At 42.0% G+C, this 26285-nt stretch overlaps 1 protein-coding gene across 1 annotated transcript in view; it reads left to right on the top strand.

Annotated features, from left to right (window-relative positions):
- Positions 1-26285, top strand: part of STK32A (serine/threonine kinase 32A) — a 636628-nt gene that overhangs the window by 275377 nt on the left and 334966 nt on the right. The window contains exon 5 of the mRNA XM_085618100.1: positions 12472-12645. Coding sequence (XP_085474226.1) covers positions 12472-12645 — 174 coding nt within the window. The remainder of the gene's footprint in view (positions 1-12471; positions 12646-26285) is intronic.

Genomic DNA, 26285 nt, shown 5'->3' with positions numbered 1-26285 from the left:
TGATAATATATGCACATTTCTGGAATGGCCAGCCTTCCTGACTGCTTAGATGCCCTCAGTACTTTTCTTGAAGCTTGTGCTCGCATCCCTTCTCTGATGAAATGGTCTCTACAATGGTTCGCGTAATCTAGATGACCTGGACTGACCGGTGATGGAAGGGCCGAATTTAATAGTCTCTAGGGATGACACTGTAGCTGGAGATGTGCCCATGGGTGGAGCAGATGTAGTCCATCTGGCCTCACCCAGGACGCCTAACCTGAAAAAGGTCCCAAATTTAAATCTGAACAGGGAGAACCAGTGGCAACATGAAGTAAGCTCCAATACTACCCATCAGGTTATAACGTCCGGATCAGGGGTGGGTACAATGATTTCTTGGAATGTTGCTGGCCTGAAGGTAAAAATGGATTCTCCTGAATGGGTTGAATTCATCGGTAACTTCGATGTCTGCCTTTTTCAGGAGACTTGGTCTTGCGAGCCACAGTTTTTGCTGGGATATTTGAATTTCCATGTTCCAGCAATTAAGGGTCCCAAAGGGCACCCTATGGGTGGCCTAACAACCTGGGCTCGCCAGGATTTATTTCAGATGGTTAGTGAGATACCAACAGGGTCTCCTGACATCCAACTAGTCAGGTTATCCCTGGGCCCCTTGGGCGATTTGGATATCTATAATCTGTACCTTAGAGGGACCAAGGGGACAAGGTCACGGGTCCTGGCCAATTTGGATTCCCTTATAGACGAGCACTCGAGTGAGAGGGGAGTGCTCGTCGCGGGGGATTTGAATGTAACTTTCGAACCCCTCCTGGATCCAGACTCTGAATGGGGTCTTGATCCTGAGGAAGATCGGCTTTGGGGTATACCCGGCCTTGATCTTGAACCAATCAAAAGGTGGTCAGAGGCTGTAGTCCAGGTAAATGCTCTCTGCTACGAGAAAGGACTGAGGGCATTGAATGGCAGGACGCCGGGGGACAAGACAGGAGTTAGTACATTCGACAATGGCCGCTCTAAAAGTAGGATCGATTATGTCCTCTGTAGCATGAAGCTATGGCAATTCGTCAAAGACATGGTGGTCGAATTAAGAGTTGAGAGCGACCATAATCCTATTTGTGTAACGCACTGGTGGTGGAAGAGTGCCCAAATAAAAGAAGAGGCGACGAAATTCGAGCCACCTGAAGTTGTCCCCTCTAATGATATGCGTAGACTCAAGTGGCGCGAGGTTAAGACTAACGAAAAGGTCATTGCTAATATTGACAATGAGTTAGCCACAGTTATATTGGAACTTGAGGGTGCTATGACCACCGAGGAAGGTAGTGCACAAGCCACTGGACTACATGAAACCTTTTTTGAGGGAATACGTAGGCACTTTCTGAAACCAGCAAGAAAAGATAAAAAGGCTCCACTTAAGCGGTTACGATGGTATGATGGCGATTGCAGGAGAGCCAGAGTTGATCTGGCTGCAGCCCTTTCTAGTGGTCATAATGATCATGTCCGAAAGACTAGACAGACATATAAAAAATGTGTTGGGCAGGCTAAAAAGAAATGGGATGAGCTTTATTGGCAAGACTTGAAGGGAGCAAGCTATGCTAGGGACTCAAGATTATTCTGGAATGTCATTAAGTGGAATAGAGGTGGTCTGCCTGATAGACCTTCAAATCACGTCACCCAAGAGGAATGGTTAAAATATTTTAAGCCCCAATATGCATGTAACTTTATACTTAATCCCACTAGGGAGACATCTTATGCTTTTTATTGCCAAGGTCCTTTTAGTACCGATGATGCTTTAACGGCTTTGGGATCCGTAGCAAGTGGGCGAGCTCCGGGACCAGATGGGGTTCCATCTGATGTCTGTCTCCACAACAAAACTTGTTGGAGCAAGTACATCACACTAGTGGCCAATGCTGTGGCCGAAGGTGCCCCAGTCCTTAAATCATGGGGGGGTGCAGTTATAATTCCAGTGTTCAAGAAGGGAGATAAGGCACTACCAGGAAACTACAGACCAATCAGCCTGATAGACACAATCCAGAAGATTATCGGGAGGATGGTTTTGAACCTGATATTAGAGTGGATTGAAGATAACAAGATCCTGTCCCCTTTTCAAGCTGGTTTTCGTAAACTAACTAGTACAGTGGATCAGGTTTTTCGTTTTGTCCAACTCCACTGGAAGGTAGTCACCCTGGGAAAAGGCAGTCTTTATGTCGCTTTCGTGGACTTAAGAGCTGCCTTTGACCTAGTGCCCCGCCTGCTGCTGTGGGCAGTGTTAGAAAAGCTAGGGCTCCCCGTAGAAATCTTTACCCTGGTAATGAGGCTACATGAGTCTAATTTTGCCAAAATACAGTGGGGAGGCCCTGGTGATGTTACTTCTGAGTTCCCGGTAGAGCGTGGTGTGCGTCAAGGTTGTACCATGGCCCCCACGCTCTTTTCATCATACATTAACGGGATAGTAGAATGCATGCTTAGCGTCAATACAGATGCCCCAAAGCTGGCTGGAGTTACTACTCCGATATGGATGTTTGCGGATGATACGCTTATCGTATCAAAAACACCGAGTGGTCTGCAAAGAGCTTTGCTAGTGTTTGAAGACTTTTGTCTTGGTCATGGTTTGGAGGTAAACGTGGCCAAAACTAAACTCATGGTTTTTAAACCACATTTAAGCTATAGAGGGAAAAAGTTTTTTATGAACGGGCAACCGCTAGAAATGGTTAATAACTTTGTCTACCTAGGTATGCATGTAACAAAAGATAATAAATGGAGTTAGCATATAGAGATGGCCGCCTTGAAATTTAGACAAATATCGGGAGCCTTATCTAGTGAGCACAAAAAATCTTTCACTAAACCAATAAAACCAGTGCTCCAAGTTTGAGGCCAAGGCCCTAAGTTCTGTGTTGTATGTGGCTGAGCTATGGGGTTTTGACGAGCTAACTTCTCTAACGGTAGCTGAAAACTAATTTTTTTGTAGTATAACTGGTCTCCCACAGAGTACACCTATGGTACCTTTGAGATACGAATTAGGCAGGAAGGCCATTATGGACATAGCTAAACTTCGTCCGGTTCTATACTGGCGGAGGCTTTGGACCACTCCGGAGCTCTCCCTTTACGCCAAAGGTCTCATGGATGTTATAAAATATGATGTGTTCCATAAGATTGGATGGTTGAGGAACCTCCGTGAGACCTTGATAGAATTGGGTTTGGAGGTGCTGTGGAGTGATCCTGCGGCTGCTCTGTTCCCTTCAAAGAGATCTTTGAGAATGACATATTGGGAACGTGTTGAATGTCAAGTATGGAGTAGAGCAAATTCCTCCGGGATGACCGGATGGTATCTGGAGGCAAAAATTACACCGCTCTAGAACCTTACTGGGACTTGATCACCAAACCTGGAGACAGGAAACTTTATTTTCAGCTTAGAGCTGGTTCTTTACCACTTAGGTCTCTCACAGGAAGATGGTCTAGTGTATGTGAGGAAACATGTCCTGCTTGTGGACTGCAAGCAGAATCAATCGCCCACTTTCTGTTTGTGTGCCCTGCACTTGCTACCCCAAGACGCTTCTGATTGTCTCCAATGTGTAAAACTCTAGGTACCAGGAGTAGTGCTGTTGCATTAAGAATCTTACGCACAAGCAATCATCTCTATAGCTCTAGCTAAATATTTGGGATGGGCATGGTTTTTAAGGAAAAAAGCCTTTAAGTAAATACCTGAAGCACTCCTATGAAACTATATAAACGCTGGGACGTGGGTTCTTCCTCCTGTATTATGATATGAACCTTGTTTAATTGATATCTTTTTCTTTTTGTTTTTTAGATCTTGGTGATTTTTAAATACTTAAACTTTAATCCTGTAGTCTTCTGACTTGTTTAATGCTTTTTAAAACTTTTTAAAGTATTTATTGATGGATTTCAAGCATTTTAATGGGCACTAGATGCCATATTTTGTTCTTTGTTCGTGTCTTTTATGATCTTTTAAAATCGAATAAAGACTATGATGATGATGAAATGGTCTCTATAGTGCTGAATGTTCTTTGTCAGCCTCATGAAGCTGACGAGCATGGAAGAGATAAAGTAACCTTGGCAATATATTTTGTTTTACCACTGCCACCCCGTCCAAGGAAGTGATTTATAATAGTTCCCACCACAGGAGGTAATTTTTTATAGCATTAAGGAGGCATGGGTAGTTTGCTGTGTAAAGCAGATGGTGCTGCAGAGTGATATACTCCCCTAAGTATTTGAGTTTTTTATTCATGACCAAGCGGAGTGGAAGCATAGTTGCCAGCTTGATTCTAGTCTCTGACGACAGACCTAATCTAAGCATTTCTTATTTGTCTAATTTATCTTAAACCTGACACCTTGATATAAATCTCAAGGATTTCCATCACACTGGGTATGGAGTGCAAGGGATCAGTCAGCGTGAGAAGGATATTGTCAGTGAATAAGTGGATAGTCTGCTGTTCCCCCACAAAAGTCCTGCTCATTATCCCAGTGCATCGTCAAATAGTTGCAGCTAACAGCCTTCAGCAAATTCAAATAGCCATAGGTACAGCAGGCCTCCTTGACTCGGTCCCCTTGACAAGGGTATCACACCTGACCCATCTCCATTGACAATAACCTGTGCAGATAGAAAGATATAACTAGCTGCTATCCAGGTTACATACTGGCTGAGACCTATCGCCTCCAGGACCTTGATGAAGAAAATCCAGCTGACTCTGTTTAAGGCCTTTTTGGCATCCAATGACAGGGATTAGACCTATAATTGGCCTTCTCTATGAGGTGCAGCACCCTCCAGATGTTGTCCGTACTCTGTCTTTGTGGGACAAAGCCTGATTGGTAATGATATATCAAATTTCCAATAATGATGCCTACTTACACACATCTGTAACTTTCCCTCACACATCACCATTGCATTGTCCAAGACTGTTGTCTCATGGTGTGTAATTGCGTCTGTGTTTTCCCTCACATATAAGATCGATCTGAGAGTATGATTTATGGACATGTGAAATAAAGGTGAATTCATGCATGACTGGTTGATTGCTTCTCCATTGGTCTGCAAATCTAAAATTCCTCATTCTCTGCAATATAACCACTGACATAGCATCTGGAGATGCCTATTGTGTGGGTGACTATCTAGGAGAGGGTTCGGTATTGTTTTGAAATCTCCAGGCCATGTCAAACTTGTCAGAGCTCAGTGTTTAGGCTGTTGCATAAGGGGGATGAGGTAATAATCCTTACAGGTTGGGGCAGAACATAAAATATATTACACGGTTTGCCCTAGTGTCGGCCCTCTATATAAATATAACTGGCCTCCGTGTTATCCTTTACCACTTTAACCACCTCAATGTTGAAGTCCTTGAGTATAGGAATCATAACTCCAGAAACAAGCCACTTGCAGGTGGCGATTCATGCAGTGCATGTGGGTTGATGAGCATAGGCAAACCAGTAATACCCTTGGGGATATAGTGCCGTCTGACCTCTGAGATGCAGAAGCAAGTGTAGAGTGGTGCCAGGAGGAGGGTAGTATATATGGCGTATAAGTTTTCAAGCCCTAAGTAACAATAACTCATGCCCCTGACACACACAGTCTTATCATCTATGATGCCATTTTAGATGTTGCTGTGATGTTATTAATAATGTCATAGAGCATGTCATGATTGATGTGATATTTGGGCTAATTAGCAGTGCATGGCAAGAATGTAAATTATAATTGCTTTAGGGCAAGATGTAGTAGAGTAGGATCTGCTTCACATGGTTACCCCCACTTTTTGCTGATGTTTCACTGTTTTTCGACTTTAGTCTGGCTGGGATCCTGCTATTCAGGACCCCAGCCTAGCTGCTTCCTCTCTAAATTGATTCCATGTACTTTAGGTACACTCCAGATTGGATTCTGGGGTACCCTTGTGAGTTCCTAGTATATGGTATACTATATACCCAGGGCATAGGTACTCCAGAGGCCTACCAGGGGCTGAAGCATGTATTGTGCCACCCCTGGAAAGCCCTCCAAAATGACACCACAGGTCTGCTACTGCAGCCTGGGTAAGGTGGTGCATGCACCCTTACCGAGGTATAGGTTCACTATACCTCACCTATCACTTCACATAGTAACCTATCAGTCACCCCTATGGCAGGCCTTATCAATCCTGAAGGCAGGGTGCTTGGTTATATGTGAGAGGGTGCCCAGGCACGAGCTGAGCCCCTCTGCAGCCTTCGTAATCTCTTCCCCGGGGTTGTTAGTGGTGCAGCCTGACCATATACTCAAGTGCATTATAACTAAAACGGTTAATGCTAACTTTGAACTGGCTGCACGGAAACATGTCATGTTTGGTGTCAAACACCTTGGAATCATACCCCCACATCAATTCCTGATGTGAGAATATGATCCCATCCTTCTAGAGGGAGAGTCAAGACAGCACCGGTATACCCGGTACCAACTTAACTGAGCCCTGACATCACAAAATGGATGCTGCAGCCACAGACATGGGTCTGGCCTCCCGCTGTTGACTGAAACTCCGGCAGGGGAGGCCTGGACAATAGGTTTCCTATCACAGGGAGGTGTAACCACCTCCCAGACAAGCTGGTGTCTATTGGGGCTGGGTGGGAGCACTCTCAAAGTGCTTTGAAGTCCTGCACTGGGGGCACATTTGGTGTCCCTGTGCATAGTCCAGCTCAAACCAGTTCAGGGGCTTCCAGCCCCTGCTCTGGCATGAAACTGGACAAAGGAAATGGGTGTAGCCACCCCTCTTTCCAAACCCTCCCATAGGTGGGTCCCCAGAGCTAGTCCAACCCCTTCCTTAGGTATAAGTAAGGAACCCCTGGCAACAGGACTTTAGATATCCCTGGATGAAACTCTGAAGCTGAATCCTGGAACCTCGATGCTCTACTCAAGACTAGAGGACTGAAGAAATCTCCCTTGGGGTCAAGGAGTGACTCCCCTGCTTGGCAGGCACCAAAGAAGCATTTTGCTGGTCTGCATCTCCGAAGCTCCCGCCGGACTCCGGAGTATTTGCAGCCCAGGAAGAAGAGGATTTAAAGACATCTCAGAGGCCAGCCCGAGGCCCCAGCAAAGCTGAGACCCACAGCCCTCGTGAGTAATGTGGAACTGGAACTCCTGGTCACCGCGCACTTCTGCAAGTGCATTGACTTCTCGACGTCTCTTTAAGTCGTGCTTGGGGTAACTTGTAGCCCCTACCTCGAGCAGAGAATCCACGGAAGATTGTTGGCCTAGTCACCCCGAGTGATCCGCGGGCCGCCATTTTGTGATTCCTCTCGAGGTCCCTTCGCGATCCCTGGTCCGTTGACTGGTGGGTCCCTGTGAAGGCAACTTTGATTTTCCTTGGGCTTCCCATTGTTGCTCCAGATGTGCCCTGACTCCCTACCAAGTGGTGAGTACCTCAGACCTTGCTGGTCTGCACCGAAGCATCTTTCTCCTTTCTGCGTGGGTTGCTGTTGCCAAGGCTTGTTGTGTCCAATCCGGGCACTGACGCTGCAGCACTCGACATCCTTTGTGGGACAGCTCAAATCCAGCTCCTGGTTGTCCTCGACACCTCCTGGTCCTCGTGGCTGAAGAGTCAAGCTTCTCCTCCTTCACCTGATATTACCCGACATCGGTGGGCATTCGCCTATCGTGCTCCTGGTCACTGGCTAGTGACCCAGACTCTGTCCACCCTGCTTTCAGGTTCTTCTCGACTTCGATCCAGGCTTGGGTCTCTTCGGACACTTCGCATCTTCTCGGCAGCAGCACTTCTTTGCCAGCTCCCATTGAAAACGACAACACGCCCGACACCATTTGACACCTATGCACCCGGCTTCGTTGGGTGAGGTAACTCGAGTACTCCGGTGCTCCCGTGGGTGTTGACCCTAGAACTTCCTAAGTCCCAAAGGGTTTGGTCCTGACTCATTTCTAAGTGTCCCTAATCTTTAAAAATCGAACTGCGACTGTGTTCTCACACTGCACACGGCCCCCATGGGTCCCCTGTGTCACTACCTTGGGTGGATCCTTGGGGTCCCAGTGATTAATCAGGCTCTAGGCCTTGTGTCTATTTAAGTCGTGTTTCCTATACCACTATTTTAGTATATGGTTTAGGCTCGCCCCTAGGGCCTGACGTGTATTTGTGCTATTTTTCCGGTAATTTTTTAAGTGTAACTTATGTGTTTAGACCTCTAGCCTCATAAAGAGTCTAGTAGGGTGTGTTTAGAAATAAATACATATATTTTACATATATACCTGGTGTGGTTGCCTTTCATTTGGCCATTTAGGAGATTATAGACTGGTAAAATAAGCTGCTTTACATTCTTTCAAGACTTAGCCTGAAGGCTGCTCTCCATAGCTACCACTAGGATAGCTATCAATAAAGGTTGTCTTTAACCTATCATCAAAAAGGGGTTGTTTGGACTGGTACAAGGTGCCCACTATAAGTAGTGGACAGCATATACCAGGCCAACTTCTCACACAAGAGATATAGTTACTTGAGATAAGTATTGCTGGGGAATTTCAATGGATTTGTTAATTTAAATTGGTATATTTTAACTGCCATTACTTAACTTTAGCGTCCTTTAAACCTTTGGTTTATTTCAATGGATTTTTAAGGTTTTTGTTAATACAAAGTAAGATATTCTTACAATACCTAACTATAATGTCACCTTAACCTTTGTTTTTTCAGTGGATTTCTAGTTTTTTTAATATATTGAATAATATTTTGCGATGCAGCGCGTGCAAAGGAATTCGTTTTATTTATTTAAATGTGTACTTACCTCCGCTCATCCATATTCCGGTGTTTACATTTCCCCACCCTGCCCCTCCCCCGCCCCACCGAACTCCCTCCACGGACCGCTACTGCATAAGACCCACTCTACTCCACTTTACGACACTCCACTCCATGCCACTCTCCTTTACCCCACTAACGTTTAGCCATGCTGAACAGCAGCCACTATGGTATACAAGATTCCTAAAGCATATAGGTAAAGCCACTAGCTCTTTTATAGGCGAGACCTGTTGGTTTGCCAATGTTTGTTATTTTATGAACTTGCTTTGTTTAAGTATTTTATTTTTTCCATCTGTCGTTAAACCAAATGTTAACTGGTACATTGTGGGGCAGCACAAGGCACCATCAACTATGTCCAAGCCATCACTGAACGTATTACTTGATGTATTTAATTGGCTGTAGGAGGGATTTATAAAGAAATATAATTGATTGAACGTAACCTCTCACTTACATATGAGCGCCTTTTAAAACCCTCACAACCTCCATTGGTGCAACCAAACTCCCCTCAAACAGGTCTTTCCAACACCAATGGCAAATACAATAGCAGAAAATTCATTTGAGGCTATTACTGATTTTAATCAGGGCCAGGAGATAAGTGTTCTTTCTGGTATGAGCCCACCAGTTAAACACAAAAAGCGTTTTCCTGCTTCAAAAACCAAAACCTCAAGCCTAGGTGTTCACTCAAACTGCCTCCATCAACCACTTACCTCAGCTGTCCAGCCAGCAGGACTTGCTCTGTGAAAGACTGCTTGGTAAATTTACTGCATCTCTCAAACAGCTCCTCTCACCGATTGAGGAGTGGTTAGAGGCCATAGAACAAAAACGATGCACGCTACCATTTTATATGGCAACAACTACACTTCTCCTGAAGGTTCATTATACGATCAAACCCTAGCACCTAGCAGGATGGTTGGGCATTACTTTGCAACAATGGCACTGCCATCGGTCAGCTCCCTATGAAGGAGAAAGGGCCAACTTCCTCCCCCACCTGCTTCTAAGCACGTACATCATGATAGTGAAGGGGCCTCTACTTCCGGGACATTTCAAGAATCTGAAAGTGCTACTTCCACAGTTAATCTGGCTTGATACCATGCACCCAATGGGCCAATGGTGGGGGTGGGCAGTCAACCGTATAAGAAATCGAATTGCGACCCTTCAGTCTCCAAATAGCGATGTCATTGATTCATACTTGCCCAAATGCAGTGGTAATGACCCATGTTCCTCCTCTGCTCCAGCATGTAGTAGAATACATTTTGCAGCTTAGGAACAAGGTTCTGTACTGGATTTCTCTTTCTCAAAAGTTAATTACATTTTCATGGTCCACAGAGTGGGATAGGTGGGCCCATTATTGGCCCATTAGAGAAAACCTAGAGGGAGATTGTGTGATAATCAACCTGAGGCATCGTAGTCTAGCGCAAAAGTTGTTTCAAAGCTTTACCATATTAGCATGCTTGAGTGTGGAATAAAGCTATTCCCTTTAGGCTATCCCAACCTCCAGATTATGTCTTCAAACAATCCCCATAGTAAGGGTTTTAGCCACGCCCAACTCAAAATTCCTACTGCTAACGGCTTCACAGCCCTTGCCAGTCTAAGTGAATCCTCAGAGTTTCATAGAATTCATAGATTCTACTTCTAGTAGATTAAAGATCCTTAAATATGTTGCTGCTGGTCCCAGTTGGTTATTGCAGATATTTGTTGGAAAATTGCGATGATGAGACCATGTTTGACAAAAACCTTAGGGGTACTATGAATAGTGTTGTTATACGAAAACTCTGACAAGGTTAATTATGAGGACCAATCACTCTGGAGGTACATTAACAATGGTAATACTGTTCCAGAATCTGATTTGTTTTGTCTGGCCACTAATTTGTGGGTGAAGTCATAGCACTCTCAATTCAAAGGATCTTTGAATCACGATCTGAAATTATGATGTGAGGTAGGCCATGTAGTTGAAAGAATTCTTTTAAGAAAATTTGACCCAAAGACTTGGCAGAAGGCACACTCTTTAAAGAATTGAAATGTGCTGCATTGGAGAATGAGTTAAGGGGACCCTGATTGCTCCGTTTACTTCTGGAAGAAGTTGGCCAGGTGGTCTTGAACTGAGTTGACTTTCCTTGAGCACATATAGAGCATTAAATTACATATTGCTCCATATCCTTCCATTTTGATGGCAACCAGAAAGACTGCAGTATAATTTCGAAAGTAGCCTTAACACCCTTATGACTGGCAGTTGGAGCTTCATGGCACATTCAGAGAGTTTTCCTAGCTCTTGTGTGGGGGTAAACAGTGTATCATCTTTAAAACAAAGGTTATCATGTCACGTTAAAGTGTTTTTTGATTTTCTTCCACTAATTATCTGATTCCGAGGGTAGTTGCTTTAAATATTTTCTATGACATACTGGACTGCTCCTAGGATTCTAGGAGGTTGAAGAATGTGTTGATTATGTACAAGTGGTGATTCTGGATATGTGAGAGACAGCACATCATCTTTGAACCATATATATCTGTTATAGTAAAGTCATACTGACTGAAGAACTACACCCACTGGCTTGCCTGCTGTCCCTTCCTTGCATATTTCTAGAACAGGGGCAGCTCAAAAAAGCCCAGGAAACTGGCGAGTAGAGGAAGGATTACCTCTGCGAGGGGAAGGTTTTGAGTAAAAACTGCAGGATCGAGGCTATTCATGTAAATCAGAACAGCCTTTAAAAGAGTTTTGTTTTGCCCAGATAATATTTACTTGTCCCCAAAGAAATAAATACATACTGAACAGATAGTTTGTGTTTCAACATTTTGCACAGAAGGGAATTTGATCATCAAAATAATTTTAAAACATTGGCCTCTAATTCCATCCACTCAGCTTTCTGAAAACCATCTGTGCATAGGTGTTTTTTCTTTTTGCTGTCATGACATGAACTCAGTACAAACAATAGTCTCCACCTAAGTTGTACTTTCTGGTTGGCTGTGGAATCCCCACATATTGTGCCTTCAGTTAAGGGAAAATCTAGGAAATGTGTGGGTGCCAGAATGGGCATGATTCTCACATAGCTTTGATCATTAATGGAGTATATTCCAGAATTGGTCTTGTCAGAGGAGATGGTAAGTCACGTGAAGGGGCATGTTGTCATGTCACGTTTTCTGTTTTAGTGTTTGAAGGCAGACTTGAAGATGCTCTCACCATTGCTGATTAATAGACCTGGATGTGATTAGTTTCCCAAGAAGTGAATTGGGTGGCATTATTGAAACATTTGCTTCCCAAAAAATGTGATTTAACCACAGAAAATGGACATTAATGCAAAAATAGAAAGTGCTGCTTTAGAAAACTCTGACCCAATCAAATCGCGACTGACAAAAATGTAAGCAGCAGAACCGATACTTCATAAAAAGTAAACACCTTTCTAATTCAATAGGTTAGTGGAAATAAAACTAAATTACTGTAAATCTACATCTGGATTCCTCTAAATCACAATATGATGACTCAACCATGTTTTTGATTCTCAGCCCAATTTCTAGACAAAAAGTCCAATCCTGATGACGAGGAATAAGTAAAGTAAAAAATTTGATTGAAAGGTTTATCCTGGAAATACATGCATTGAAATGTTATCAGGAAATGTCAGTGGTAGACTTGTACACAAAAAATACGCAAAAAAAACCCAGTTTTTAATACATTGTCTCAATTCTTGTCATTAAATGTTTAGTTCATTATTCATGGTCCTTGGGAATGTCTTTACAGGTATTCGTTTCAAGACGAAGAAGACATGTTCATGGTAGTAGACCTGCTGCTTGGTGGGGACCTGCGCTATCACCTCCAACAGAACATCCGCTTCAGTGAGGAATCTGTGAAGCTCTTTGTGTGTGAGCTGGCCCTGGCCCTGGATTACCTGCAGAGCAGACACATCATTCACAGGTCAGTGGAAGGAAGGCGTGCGCTGTCACTTGACAAGGCATATCTGTATGCTTGTTTTATTAAAATACAGTACCAACATTACCTCATGGGATCTTCATTGATGTAATTTTAGCTACTGTCTATTAGCTCCTACCCTCCCCCCGTGCCTTGAGACCCTCGCGGGTATGTAGTGTGCTCTATAAATGTACTGATTGATTGATCTATTGGAGGCTAGTAGAGTTAATATGTACAAATTGTATCACTTATTTTTGTTATTGTTCAAGATGCGAAGGCCAGATAACAATTTTAGTATTATATGCCACATGGTCGATAAAAATCTGCGTGCACATTGATCTTGTGCAAGTTCTGTGCTAGCGGAATTCAAGTGAAACAAAAGTTATGGCTTCCGTGTTCTTCATAATGTACTAATAAGACTACCTGTTGCTTTCAGTCTTGTGCTGCAAAAACAGCAGCGTGCTTGTGGAGGCTCTGAGCTGATATGACCCAAAAAAACAATGAAAATGTGTGTATTTTTTTCTCCCGAGTTTTATATAGTATATATAATTTACTTATAAGGCTCTAGTAAAGTAAAGTCTCTAGTAAAGTGCACCATATGTGCCCAGGGCCTGTAGATGAAATGCTACTAGTGGGCCTGCAGAACTGATTGTGCCACCCATCATTAAACCTGGTGCAGGCCTGCCACTGCAGAGCCTGTGTGTGCCATTTTGACTCGGCAACTTAACGTAGTTTGACAGGCCCAAACCTTCCTTTGTATTACATTTAAGTCAACCGTAAGGTAGGCCGTAGGTAGCCCCATGGCAGGTGCAGTATATTTAAAAAGAAGAACATGTACTGTTAAGTTCTACATGTCCTGGGCCTCAGACAAGGGTTCTGCTGCTGTTTTTTCCACAAATCGACGCAGTGGCTCTTTTGCGCTGATCGGAACCGACACAGTGCCCTCCATCGCAGTCAATCTGAACTTTGGATTTGCACTGGTCCCTCAGGATCTCAAGTAACCTCCTGACCACTAATGACTTCTAAGCACTGTTTTGGCATTAAATCTTTAAAAATTCATATCTTGACTTCTGCGCATTGGATTTCTGTTGGTTTGGTCTTGTTTTACTCAAATAAATGTTCTCTGTTTTCTCAACTGGTGTGGATTCTTTTTGTGGTGTTTTCACTGTGTTACTGTCATTAAAGTGTTGCACAAATACTATACACATTGCCTCTTAAGTTACGCCTGCCTGTTCTATGTCAAGATACCATAGAATGAGCACAGGTTAATTTAGGGTGTGTATCTGATTTACCCAGAATAGGATTGTGGCTCCTGCTTGAACAGGGCATACACTATGCCAACCAGAAACCTCAATTTCTAGCAAATTTGTATTCTGCTAAATTTACCAATAAAAAAATACATAAGTGATAGGTCCCTAGGTTTTGCATGAGGTGCCAGTGGCTGTCCACTTCAGCCTAACACCTCTAATTTCCGCAACCATTGGTGCCACCCTGTGCTTGCATGGACACTACCAACAGCCATTGGTGCTCCCACCAGTGCTTAATTTGTAAAAGAATATGTGCCGGGCCTAATGTTTTTGTTCAGAAGCCTGCAACCGGCACTATCAAAGACTGGGGTGCCTAATGCCAAGTATGTGGGCTTTTGATTCCACCTAATGCCTGTTTAATCCACCACCAGACACACTCTCCTCTTTATCTCATGCCTGTGGGTTGTTTTTCACCCCTACTATCTCCATTTGTCCCTGTTTTCCTGTCTTTCACTTTGTCCTTCTGTCTGCCTTTTGTAGTAACCCCTTCCATACATGACAAAAATTGACCAAGATGATGCAAACATATTCTGGTCTAGTAGACTGAGCAGTTGGTGTATTCTTTTTGCAGTAGTGGGGTGTAATCCCTGGGTAATTCTGAGGCGCCCTGAATTTGGGGTCAAATATTATATTTTAAAGCACAGCTTTTCTTGAAATTTGGAAAAAGGCCTTAGCTCTCAAAAGAACAATATGCTTAAAGGCACCTTTGTTTTTATCTCGCCACATTTGCTGTGCATACAAAGACAGGTCAAATGTTAGGCCAGACTTGTGAGTTCTGAATAATTGGTCCATATTCTTTTAACATGTACCTTGGTGTTTACTTTTCTTTCTCTGACTCCAAAGTGAGAGGATTTTTTTAAAGCGAGCAATGTGACAATCTTCCTGGTTTCAATGGAATGGCTGTAGAAAATGTAGATATATGTAAATGAATTGTACAAATATTTCAAAATAAATAAGCAGTTGGGAAAGCACAAATGAAGCACTTTTAATAGTAGCAAAACATATTCAAGACACTTAATTCTCTGATGTTCAAATAATAAATATTCGCTGAAACCCGATTTCCATACATTATTGTTTTTACATTATAGTGTTATCATAAAACGGTATATACAAATTTAGTGGTCATTCAAATAGAAAACGTGCTGTCCATAAATGACAAAGCGCTAGCACATCATGTTTTAGTAATATATATGTGATAGCGTGTTCCCAAATGCAACACCAGCTACATACTACACCCGTACCACTTTCCAACAGAATAAGCATTGTTCAATCAATCAATCAACTAGGATTTATAAAGCACAGGGATTTATAAAACACGGCCAATCACCCTATAGGGTAACCAGTTGCTTGCAGGTCCCGGTAGCTTAAATGAATATGCAGGTCTTAAGGGCCATTCGGAATTCCAGAAGTGAGGTGATGGTCTAGAGTTGTGTGGAAAGGCTGTTCCAGGTCTTTGCTGCGATGTGGCAGAAGGAGCGTCCTCCATTTCTGCTTTGGTAGATGCAGGGAGTATGGGCAAGTGAAAGGGAGGCGGGGCTTAGTCTTCTCAATGGTTGGTGGAAGTTTAGGTGGTGGTTAATGTAAGCAGGTCCTTGGTTGTGTTCAGCCTTGTGAGCATGGGCCAGCAGCTCAAATTGTCATCTCTTCTGCACGGGAAGCCAAAGGAGTTTTCTGAGATGAGCGTAAAGTGGGTTCGTCAGGGAAGGCCAAGGATGAGTCTGGCTGCAGCATTCTGTATGGTCTCAAGTGTTTGTAGGGGGTGTGTGGTGATTCCTACATATTCTGCATTGCTGTAGTCCAGTGGGCTGGTGATGAGGGCCTGTGTCACTGTGCGTCTCATGTGTAGGGGTAACCACTCGAAGATCTAACGTAGCATGCGCCAGAGTGAAGCAGCAGGCGGAGGAGACAACATTGATGTGTGATTTCATGGTGAGCTTCTTGTCATTGATGATTCCGAGGTTTCATGCATGGTTGGAGGGAGTGGGTGCATGTACTAGGTTTGATGGATACCAGCAGTCGTTCCATGTGTTGCTGCTGTTGCTGAAGTTCAGCATTTAGGTCTTGCATGTGTTCAGCGGCAGGCAGTTGTTCTTCATTCAGTCTGCGATACTTGTCATGCACCTGTGATAGTTGGTCTGGTGGGTGAGAGGATGAGGTGGGTGTCGCCTGGCTTATTTGCAGCACTTGTCCATTGTTTGGTGCTTGGAAGTTTCACAATCACTGTGAGTTTCATGGTGTAATATTGAGGGCAGCACCCATACACTGAAAATTGCTCCACCACCACTAAATATGCCAAAAGGAACTGAGAACTTAGAATTTAAATGAAGCTCTGTTGTTGAGCAAGGTGCTTGGAGGAGTCTCTTAGGTTGTGCTGTGCATCTTTAGGAACTCACAGGCTCCATCTTGGACACAACTTGCAGATTTCTGCATAGCCTAAATTACTTTATTTCTTCCAGCCACATGGGGCAGTGTCTTCAATTTTAGTCAAAATTGGAAGCTTTAGCGACCAAACATTGAGCCAATATGAAATGTTCATTGAAATAATTGTGGAAAATTGCAGTCAATGCATTTTGTAATGTCCAATTTTTCGGTAAAATATCCATTACATCGCAGTCATTACAATGAACTACCTTTACAACGCAACTGCCTTTACATCGCATGCCATTACAATGCATGTCACTACAATGCATGCCATTACAACGCATACCATTACAGCGCATACCATTACAATGCATTATAAGGTAAGTAATGGAGATTTTTTTCGTATTATGGTGGGTATGGGTTTTGGGGTACATGGGAATAGTCATTTTTACCCCTACACTATCCAACACTTACCCTACTGTTGCCCTAAAAGTATTATGCATTGTAATGGTATGCGTTGTAATGGTATGGGTTGTAATGGAATGCATTGTAAAGGTAGTTTATCGAAATGCGTTGTAATGGCATACGTTGTGAAATCATGCAATGTAATGGTATTTGCGATGTAGAGACTGCTCTGTAAAAGCATGCGTTGCAATTGCATGCGTTGTAACACCATATATTCCTTTTTCCTGGTTTGCCCTTTAATCAGGAAGAACAATAAGTCTAGGCAGGGTTACATATTCACATTTCTTATAGCCAGATCGGCCAGCGAAGTGCCCATGACCATGCTCTTTGGCCACAGTGTTTTTGCTCCATGCGGCAAATCACAGGAATAGAGGTCGCAGCACAGCAGCATCAGCTCACATTGTTTGTTGGTGGTCATTGGGTCCCAACAGTGTAAAGGGCGTTCCCTGGAGTCTAGCCTATGTGAAATTGAGTTAGAGGCTGCCAGACATATGCAGGTAGCTGCCGTGCCTCAGGTGCGCATGTATCTACAGGGGAGCTCCACTCGACAAGGGTATGCAGATGAACGAGCATGCTTTATGTGCCCTACGTTTCAGGAAATCAACACAATGAAGAATAGCTTGTAGTGGATTTTACTGTATTAAAACAATGTATTATTGTGCCTTCCTCGTGAGGAAGCCATGCTCAGCATGTTTCTTTTTTTGTAACAGCTTAAGTCTTTTCTAGGAACCATTCATTAGCTGTACTGACTATGGTATTTCTTTACCATATAAATGGCATGTCACCTCTTTTTATTTTCTATGCCCGCCTCTTTATTATTATACCACAAATTGGGTGTTTACTAGATGTATCTTATTTGATGTATCTTGTGTATTTGAATAATGATTGGTTTACGTGAATGTATCTTTGCTAATCCAGCCCTGTCAGCTCATGTCTCACCGTTCTGAGTGTGTGATTCTCTGTCTTACATCATATAAAAGATGATTTTGGGGCTAAAGTGCCAGTCTTTTTGGCACACTCTTGGGAGGCAGACTCTGTCAGTCCTATTGATTTAACTATACTTTGGTTCTGGCTGATGTTTTCTTTACCTTATGTTAATGCTCTTGCAAATTTGATTTTGACTTAGTATTATTGCTTATCCCCATGCTTCACCTAACAACGTTTTTCCCTCTGTAATTAACTTAGCTGTGAATAAATCCATGTGGTTTTCACTTTAATTCTTGTCTTGTGAAGATTTCATTTATTGGCATCAGACTTAGTCTTAAGAAGACTCAGAGAATCCCGATCCTACATCTCAACCCTCTTTCTTGTTTTAATGAAGTCATTGACACTAGGAACAGGGAACAACAGACAGGCATAGAGATATAGCTTGTGCACGTGCCACTGCACAGCTGTTATCAACCCCTCTCCTGATGTGGCACAGAACCAAGGCCATTGCAAAATGTTCACCAGTGCAAGTCTAAGCACAGTGACAGGATGCACATAACACACTGGGAATCACTGCATGGTAAATCGTGTGATGTGGCTAATCACATGAGTGCCCGTCACTTCACTCAGACATTGGTGAATAATAGAAGAGAGGGGCCAGTGTGATGCAATGATGACGCTGTAGGTCGACAGCCTTGACATGTGTGCCTGGGAGGACCCACCAAGTGGTGAGCACAAAAAAAATCATGATCAGGCTTTGGGACTGCTACCTGCAGGTTGAAACAGCCGGTGCCCTGGTGCCAGAATAAGCTCCAGTACCAACCACCAGAAACCATCTGCATATACTAATCACTGGCTATGCATTCTCAGATAGAAGAGGTTCAGTCATTTTGAATTGTGTTTACGTAAACACCAGGGATAACACCAGACACAAAAAAAATTCAATGGAAATAACATACAAACTCAAAGGGGTATTTTTTCCCCTCTGCACTTAAAAAGGATTTGTTCCTGCAGTTAATAGCAACCCAGTAACTGCCCGCTTATATAATTGCTGCCACACTATAGGAAATGCATTGTCAGGTTGCCTTGACTCAGACACTAAAGGAAATAACATTTCCCAGAAGCAAACACACATTATCAGAAAAGCAAGCGCACTCATTTGATGGGTGTTTCAATGTGCTCATCAAGGCAGTGTTCTATGGGCGGTACATGGGTATTCCTATGCCTTCACCAATGGTTTTTGATGCAAAGCCCTATCTACTAACATTTGATCATGGAGCTTTGCTGCAAATAAATGCCTCCTAGAGACAAACGCAAAGCAGAAGAAAAATCTTTTTTCTCCTAACTTCAAACTTTACGTGTGTGTTGCACCTTACAGCAGACATACAAAAGGGTTTTATTTTAAGGTTATATCTTAGCCCAGTACTTTTTACTGGAAGGGTACCCTTCCAGTCCAAAACCTACTCTAGACATCACACACACAACTTTGTACTATGGTGTGGTGCTGCACTAGACAGCCTGAAAGTGCAACAGCTCTTAGGGAAAGAGCATCAGGACTATATCTTAGTAGATATTGTGCTCTCCTTTTCTCTCATGCAATGCAACGCAGACGTTTGGTGGCTGCTCTGTGCTGATTAAAATATTTAGTAAACTTTCCACTTTGTATTGTAGGGTTCATTTGTTAATCTTTGAACATTTGAACCTGAACTGTGTGAAACAAATTGTATGCAATATTTCTGAAGAATGTAATGCCTGCATTACTACCAAAATTTAGGAACGCACACTAAACTCTAGGATCGTAAATACATAATGACTGGAAAAACAAATCCTGAGGAATTTGAAATGTGGATATCAAATTGATATGAGTAGTTGGTTGTTTTCTTGACTTTTCATCCACCCTTGTGATTTGCTAAGAAATGTTTTGCTGGTTTGGCAATGCTCATTCCATTCCAATACCATACACGTTTACAGACTAACCTGTCAGTCTGTAACTTTTTCAACACGGAAGTTTCCAGAAAGAACAACCTCCACTATCCGAATAGCATCATGGGGCATTGGACAGAGGAGACAGCAGTAATGTGGCCTCTGCTTGCTCCCACATGGCAATTGCAATATGAAAAATTGTCCCAGATTTACTAACATTTTGAACCTGGTTTATATCACAGAAGTGATGCAAAGCAGTGCACATTGTTAATTTGGCATTTACTTTTCAGTGCAAAGTTTATTTTGTGCTGAAGACCAGCCCTAAACCAACACAAAGTAGTGCGATGCACTACTTTGCACTACTTTGAATAAAGAGGGTGCACCATGGGTGGTACATGTATGTTCCCATCCAACTATCCATTGATTTTAACACAAATCATTATCAAACAACATTGAAAGACAGAGATTTGTGTCAAAAATAAAGAAACATTTTCTTTTGTCCAAACATTTGTCACTTTCCATGTGTGCTGTACTGCATAGCACACATACAAACTTGAAAAAGTATTAAACTTGGAAAAGTAAACTAGGTCTAAGCTTTGCACTATGTTCTGGTATGGTACCTCTTCAGTACAAAACCCATGCTAGTTAACGCAAGGGTAGAAATTAACAGCTTCTCATAAGGCTACTGCTTTGAATGATTGTGCTAAATGTCGCTGCACTCCATGCCATTCAGACAACACTCAGGGTTAACCATTCTAAAACCCAACAAGGATAGAACATTCAGCAAAATACAAAGGGGTGTGTCCTTAAATGTCAACAGTTCATTTGTACATTGTTATGTCCAAGTTTTTTTCTACTTGTCCACGATGAAACTATGACAAACGCCAATGTGAGATAAATCTATTGCGAAATGAGGAATTGATATCCTCTCATAAAAGGAGCAATGTGATCTATTTTTCCAGATGAGGACAGAAAATTCATTAATTAAGGAGAAGTTACTTATAACTTGAAAAAATGGATAACTATCAGCTTTGAAACAATCACCTTAGCCCTGAAAAAGTCCTGTGGAGTTTTTTTGTGTGGAAACAAATTTGCTGTGTTCTTATTTGTATTATTCAACAAAAGGAGGAACTGAGGGGCGTGTTTAACGAGGTCCAGCGTACATGCTCCAAAAGGACTAGTAAGCAAAGAGAGTACGAAGGTAGAAGACCAGGAGGAGGGCAAAGCGTAGTGAGTCCATCGAGACCACTCTGTGTGTGCAGAGAAAAGGGAAGGGGGATTCCCTTGTCGGAACTAGGGCTCTCACACACCCAGCAAGCTAGGTGTCATGCTTCATCATATGAGCCTGCCCCTCGTCAGGTCGGCGCTGCAATACCTGACGGGCACCTAAACCGGGGCTCTTTGTCGGGGATCTTTTGTTCCTGCCGGTGGGTGCAGTGGGGGTAAGAGGCCTAGTGTGTAGATGTGGGGTGTAGGTGGATGTAAAATAGGTCAGTTAGTCTTTATTGGGGGTGGTAAACTGCCTAGTTAAAAGAGTGAGAGGGACACAGAACTAGTAATGATGTATCTAGTAGTATATGTCCAGCTCTCAAGTGATCAACCTGTTTCATGCCATTGTTGTCCTATAGATCAGGGCACTTCCTCAGGATCGAATAAAAAGCTATCTACACTACAGAGGTAAGTACATTTCTACCTACCCAGAACACAGGTAGTTGACCTATAGATAAAATGAAGAAAAAACAAAGAAAAAGCAAAAAAATATTGGCATGTGAATAATGGTATAAAAATAAGTGGAGTCCTCATTGCCCAACCAACCTATGGTGCTTTTGGAATATTGTGCTAGTTACAAGGCCTCAGCAATCGTGGGCCACTCAGTGTGCCCTTGATGTAGTCCCTGGATCACGTTGTGTGGAACAGTGAACTACATAAGATTATAACTATATCCAGTGCCTATGGTGATTTCTAATGGCATAGAAATGTAAGACTAAAACAAGGATGATGGCATCAATGCAGATGCAGTCATAAGGACTGTCACGGGACTCACCTGGTCTGTATGTGAGATATACTCACTACAGTGAGTCGGCGGTATGAAAAAGGACACCAATTGGGTCCTAGGGAGAGGATAAAAATATTAAAGAAATACAGAGAATGGTCAAGGTTTGTTCAAGTATGCAGACCTCGACCTGTTGTTCAACAGGCAATATACAAAATGGAGGATTGCAACTCCGGTTGCACACCAGTGAGAACCTCTAGAGGACCAAGTTCGAGGTATTTGATCAGGTCCGCAGTACCCCCCTGATGCAGCCAGCATCCTCACGTGCCCAGCCGGTCCTCCCGATGTCAGGGGACCCGATGGACACTGTGAGAGCGCCGCGCGGCACAGGGAGACACACGCAGGGACCCGTAACAACACCAGGAAGCCGGTAGGTCGCAGGAGCTTGCTCAAAATACGGTAGAACGATCGCCGCTGTGCACACTCACCTCTCGTGAATTGGGAATATCAGTTCAGCTACTCACAGGCGAGTTAACGCTTCTTGCCTTAAGACCTACCCTGCCGCCGACACCGGGATGGTGTCTTCTTTATATTACCACATGAAATATTGAATATTTTGGAACCATGTGATTGGAATCTTGAGCTTCTTACTACACTCACTGGATATCATTATGCGCAGTCTCATAACATGTACAATTGAACTGTTGACGTCTTAGGACGTGCCCCTTTCAATTTTCTAGTAGGAGAGTTAAACAGTCTTAGTAGATAGAGTGCTGTTCTGCTCTCTCACTTTGACACAATGAAGCACAGTGTAGCAACTTGGGTCAAACCAGCTGCATGTCATAGACCATCTATTAACATTTAGAAAGGAGCAGAAGACGGAGCTTTGCCAACTGCAGATGTTCACAGGTGCCAACATTGTTCTGAGAGCCTGCATGCCTGATGGCCTTAAGCTCGTTACAAGTGAAATTATGGCAAACATGATGATGTCCTTTCTGGCTTACCACAGTCTTATGACTGTTTCAAAGGCAGGGAAGCACCCTAAGAAATAAAATCCATGTTTCCTTCCTTTGAACAGTTCTAAGACACTAGTTGGATTCAGATGACTTATTTATTGTACTTGTTAACCAAATTTATACTTTACTGCCAGGTTATACTAAACTGTTTTTAGGAAAGTAGCTAGTGCTAGGAAGTGGGTTCTGTGAACGAGCACAGGAAATTTACTAACCCATATACTGCTTGCCTGCCCAAATTGCTAAACAACCTTTAAGGCTATAAGCTTTTCCCTATTATCATCTTTATCAGCTAATTGTCTGTATTATAATGATATTCTCAATGTTATGCTCTGACTGATGACACAGTCAACACCTTCGTTAAAGCTTCCTTCAAGATACCTGAAGTCCAAGTACTGCTACTCAATGCATCTTCTTTCAAATATTTTGCATATGTCGTCCATGTTATGCATTTGACTACTTGATAATCAACGCACTTTTAGTACGTTTTGTTCATGATACCGGGATGGTTATGCTGTGTGTTCTATTCACAGTCAATACCCTTTAAGGCATTAAATGAGAAACTGAGAGATCTACCAAATGTTGAAATTGTCTTTGGAACCTTTGCTTTCATTATCTGAGAGCTAAACACTAGCTAAATGACAGCAACTCTTTTGAAATTTTGAGCATGACATTCTAAATACCATGCACTGTGTTTTGCCCACAGTGTTGTATTCTCTCAAATCAAAATCTTTGTCAATATCATTTTAACAACATCTTTGAATACCTTAGATTCAGTGTCTTTGAATATCTCAACTGGTAGTCCAAATATTGACCTTGATGCATTGAAAGACTTATCGTCATACTTTGGCTCATTTGACTGTATATCCTTGTACAACTCATGAGTTGCAATCTGTTCTGTGATATTTTTCACCTCCCCCTTTCCCGTTTGCTTATAAATATTGTGCACACGGAATGTTTACCGACAGCCATTAAGACCTCAAGTTGTGATGCCCCTACTAATCCGCTGCTTGTGAAGAGACCTTTCATCTTCTGCATGCTTTCACTCAATCTCCAACTCATGCTGTTACAAAAGTCAAGGCTTCTAAAGGGTTATCCAAAAACCCTACAAGGGTTAGCTCAGCATCAGTTTTTTTTTTAAAGTTTGACTTCATTAAGAACAACTTGAAAAAGAACAGCAATGCAATGAATATAACACATCCTATTTAACATAAAGATTATAGGGAAAATAATAATATATGAAGGTTATTAAATTATCAAGCTGTGAGCCAAGAAAAATATCCACAATATAAACAATATAAGGAAGGTGTAGGGTAAAGGGAACAATTTATCACCACTTTAGAATATTAAGAGTAAAAGATAAGAATAATAAATGATTTAACACTGTAAGCATAATGTTAAGAAAAACTAAATAACATGGTATAAATATAAAGGTGCAAATATCTGACACTAACTCTGACAGTTTTCCTGATTTGGGTCCAAACCAACTGCCAAAACTGGTTGATAGGAAGACAGTCAAATAAACTGTGTTTTAAATCGGCAGTAGAGCAAGGACAGGTCCAACATGTAGAAGACATACTTGAAGAGAAAGATGCTAAATTCACTGGAGAAAATAACACCTGTTTATAAACAAAATAGAGGGTTTGTGTGATGTTAGCAGCTTGTGAGGTTTTGTGAAGCTTAAACCATAATGTATCCCACGTATTAGTTGGCCAAAATTGTAATAAATATTTTTCCCGGGCCAATTCAGTCTTTGATTTGAGTCTGTCCAGGGGCAATTGTAAGGATTTGTTATTGTTATTCAAAGTCAAAGTCAGTTATTGTTATTGTATAATCTTTATTTTGACAGCTCGTTTCATAAAAAGTAAAAAAAAAAAACACCAGTTAGAATTAAGAAGGGATATAAAAAGATAAACAACTCATGCAACAACTTGTTACAGTTAAATATGTATGATAAATTTGTATTATGCGCGGCTGCAACAGAGGGTAAATATGAAATTTGACAAGTCAATGATAAAAAGCAGTTTTAAAACAACAATAGAACGATAAAACATACATTAAAGCAATATGAATGAGAAGAGGAAACATTAGAGTGTTTTCACGTTTGGGGCCTATACAGGTGGACCCAGTTCCCAATACCCATGGGGTCTTATTATTGATTATTACAACCCTCCTCGGGGCAACATTGCAAAGAGGCTATAAGCGCTAAAGTATAGCTAAAAACATAAAATGCCACCCAGTGAGCCTTTATGCGGCTATGTGTAGTCCTAATCCCGGGAGATACTATGTCGTTCCTCCCTGAGCCTTCCGTTTTATAAGCCATGCATGGCTTAAGAACTTGTAAGGATTTGTATATAGTGTATGCAGAAGGGGAAGTATCTAATAATGGAGAAAGTGTAGGGCATTTTGGGGGGGGATTGGTAGTGATTGGTAATGCAAGAAGATATTGATTGAGGGATGCAAAAGATCATATTATGATCTAAAGGTAGCTGGTAAAGAACATTTTGTTTGAAGATCAATATATGATAAGGGTTGATCGTGAATTAGAACTTGAAATGTCTCATGCAAGCCCTTCGAACGTCAATTTTTGAAAATATATGGATCGATTCTTCATTTGTAGTGATTTATGATGGTAAATGGGATACTATTGATAAGAATTAATTGAGGGATATGATGATGGTAAGAGAGGAACCAAGAGTTTACTGGAGTGGGAGATGATAGGAGAACATAATAATGAGATAGTAGTAGTAAAAGCAAGAATTTCTTGAAAATCGACGAGACAAATTAGGAATTTCTCTATTTGTATCCACAATGGAGGATATACAGAGAGTTCTGAAGAGAGCCAACGGGCAGCCTGTTTTAAGGAAAAGGCAGACTGATAAGTTTTGAAATCGAAAAACCTAAGACCCCCATTAGGTTTAAGCTATGCGAGCGGGTTTGTCTTTCCAAATAACTTTTGATGAGAGAATCAATTTTCTTAAAATAATACCCAGGAATGTGAACCGGAATCATGGAAATAATATATAATATCAGGGGGTGAGCATCATTTTAATCGAATCCATTCAGGCCCACCAAGAGAGAAAAAGTGGATGCCAACGTGTAACAGTATAATTTGATGCTTTGGGAACGTTATTGAAATTTAATTTTAATGTCTCAGGAATTGTCAGAGAAAACCACAAGCCCAGATATTTTATTTTAGAGTGTTGCCATGAAAAGCCTGTGTGAACAAAAAGATGCTTTTGATATAAAACATTTAAAGGCAAAACATCACATTTATCGACATTAAGCCAATATCCAGATAGCTGAGAAAATTTAGCAACCTGTTGAAGAAAAAAGGGAAGAGAAGTCACAGGATTAGAGCAATATAAAAGAATGTCATCAGCGTAAACTGAAATTTTGACCTGATGAGGACCAAATTGGAAACCTGAAATACAAGCGTCCTGACTGATTTTAGTTAGAAAGGGTTCCAACACAATGACAAACAATAGAGGTGATAAAGAACACCATTGCAATACCCCTCTAAGCAAAGGAGAGTTATCAGAGGTTTTACCATTGACAAAAATTGAGGCTTTAGTACCTGAATATCATAGAGAAATTAAAGCAATCAATTTAGGTGGAAAACCAACCCATCTTAACGAGTGAAACATAAAATCCCAT

This window comes from Triturus cristatus, chromosome 7 (genome assembly GCF_964204655.1).
Source record: "Triturus cristatus chromosome 7, aTriCri1.1, whole genome shotgun sequence".
Lineage (NCBI taxonomy): Eukaryota > Metazoa > Chordata > Amphibia > Caudata > Salamandridae > Triturus > Triturus cristatus.
The sequence above is the reverse complement of the archived record's forward strand: the minus strand, read 5'-3'. Positions and strand labels throughout refer to the sequence as shown.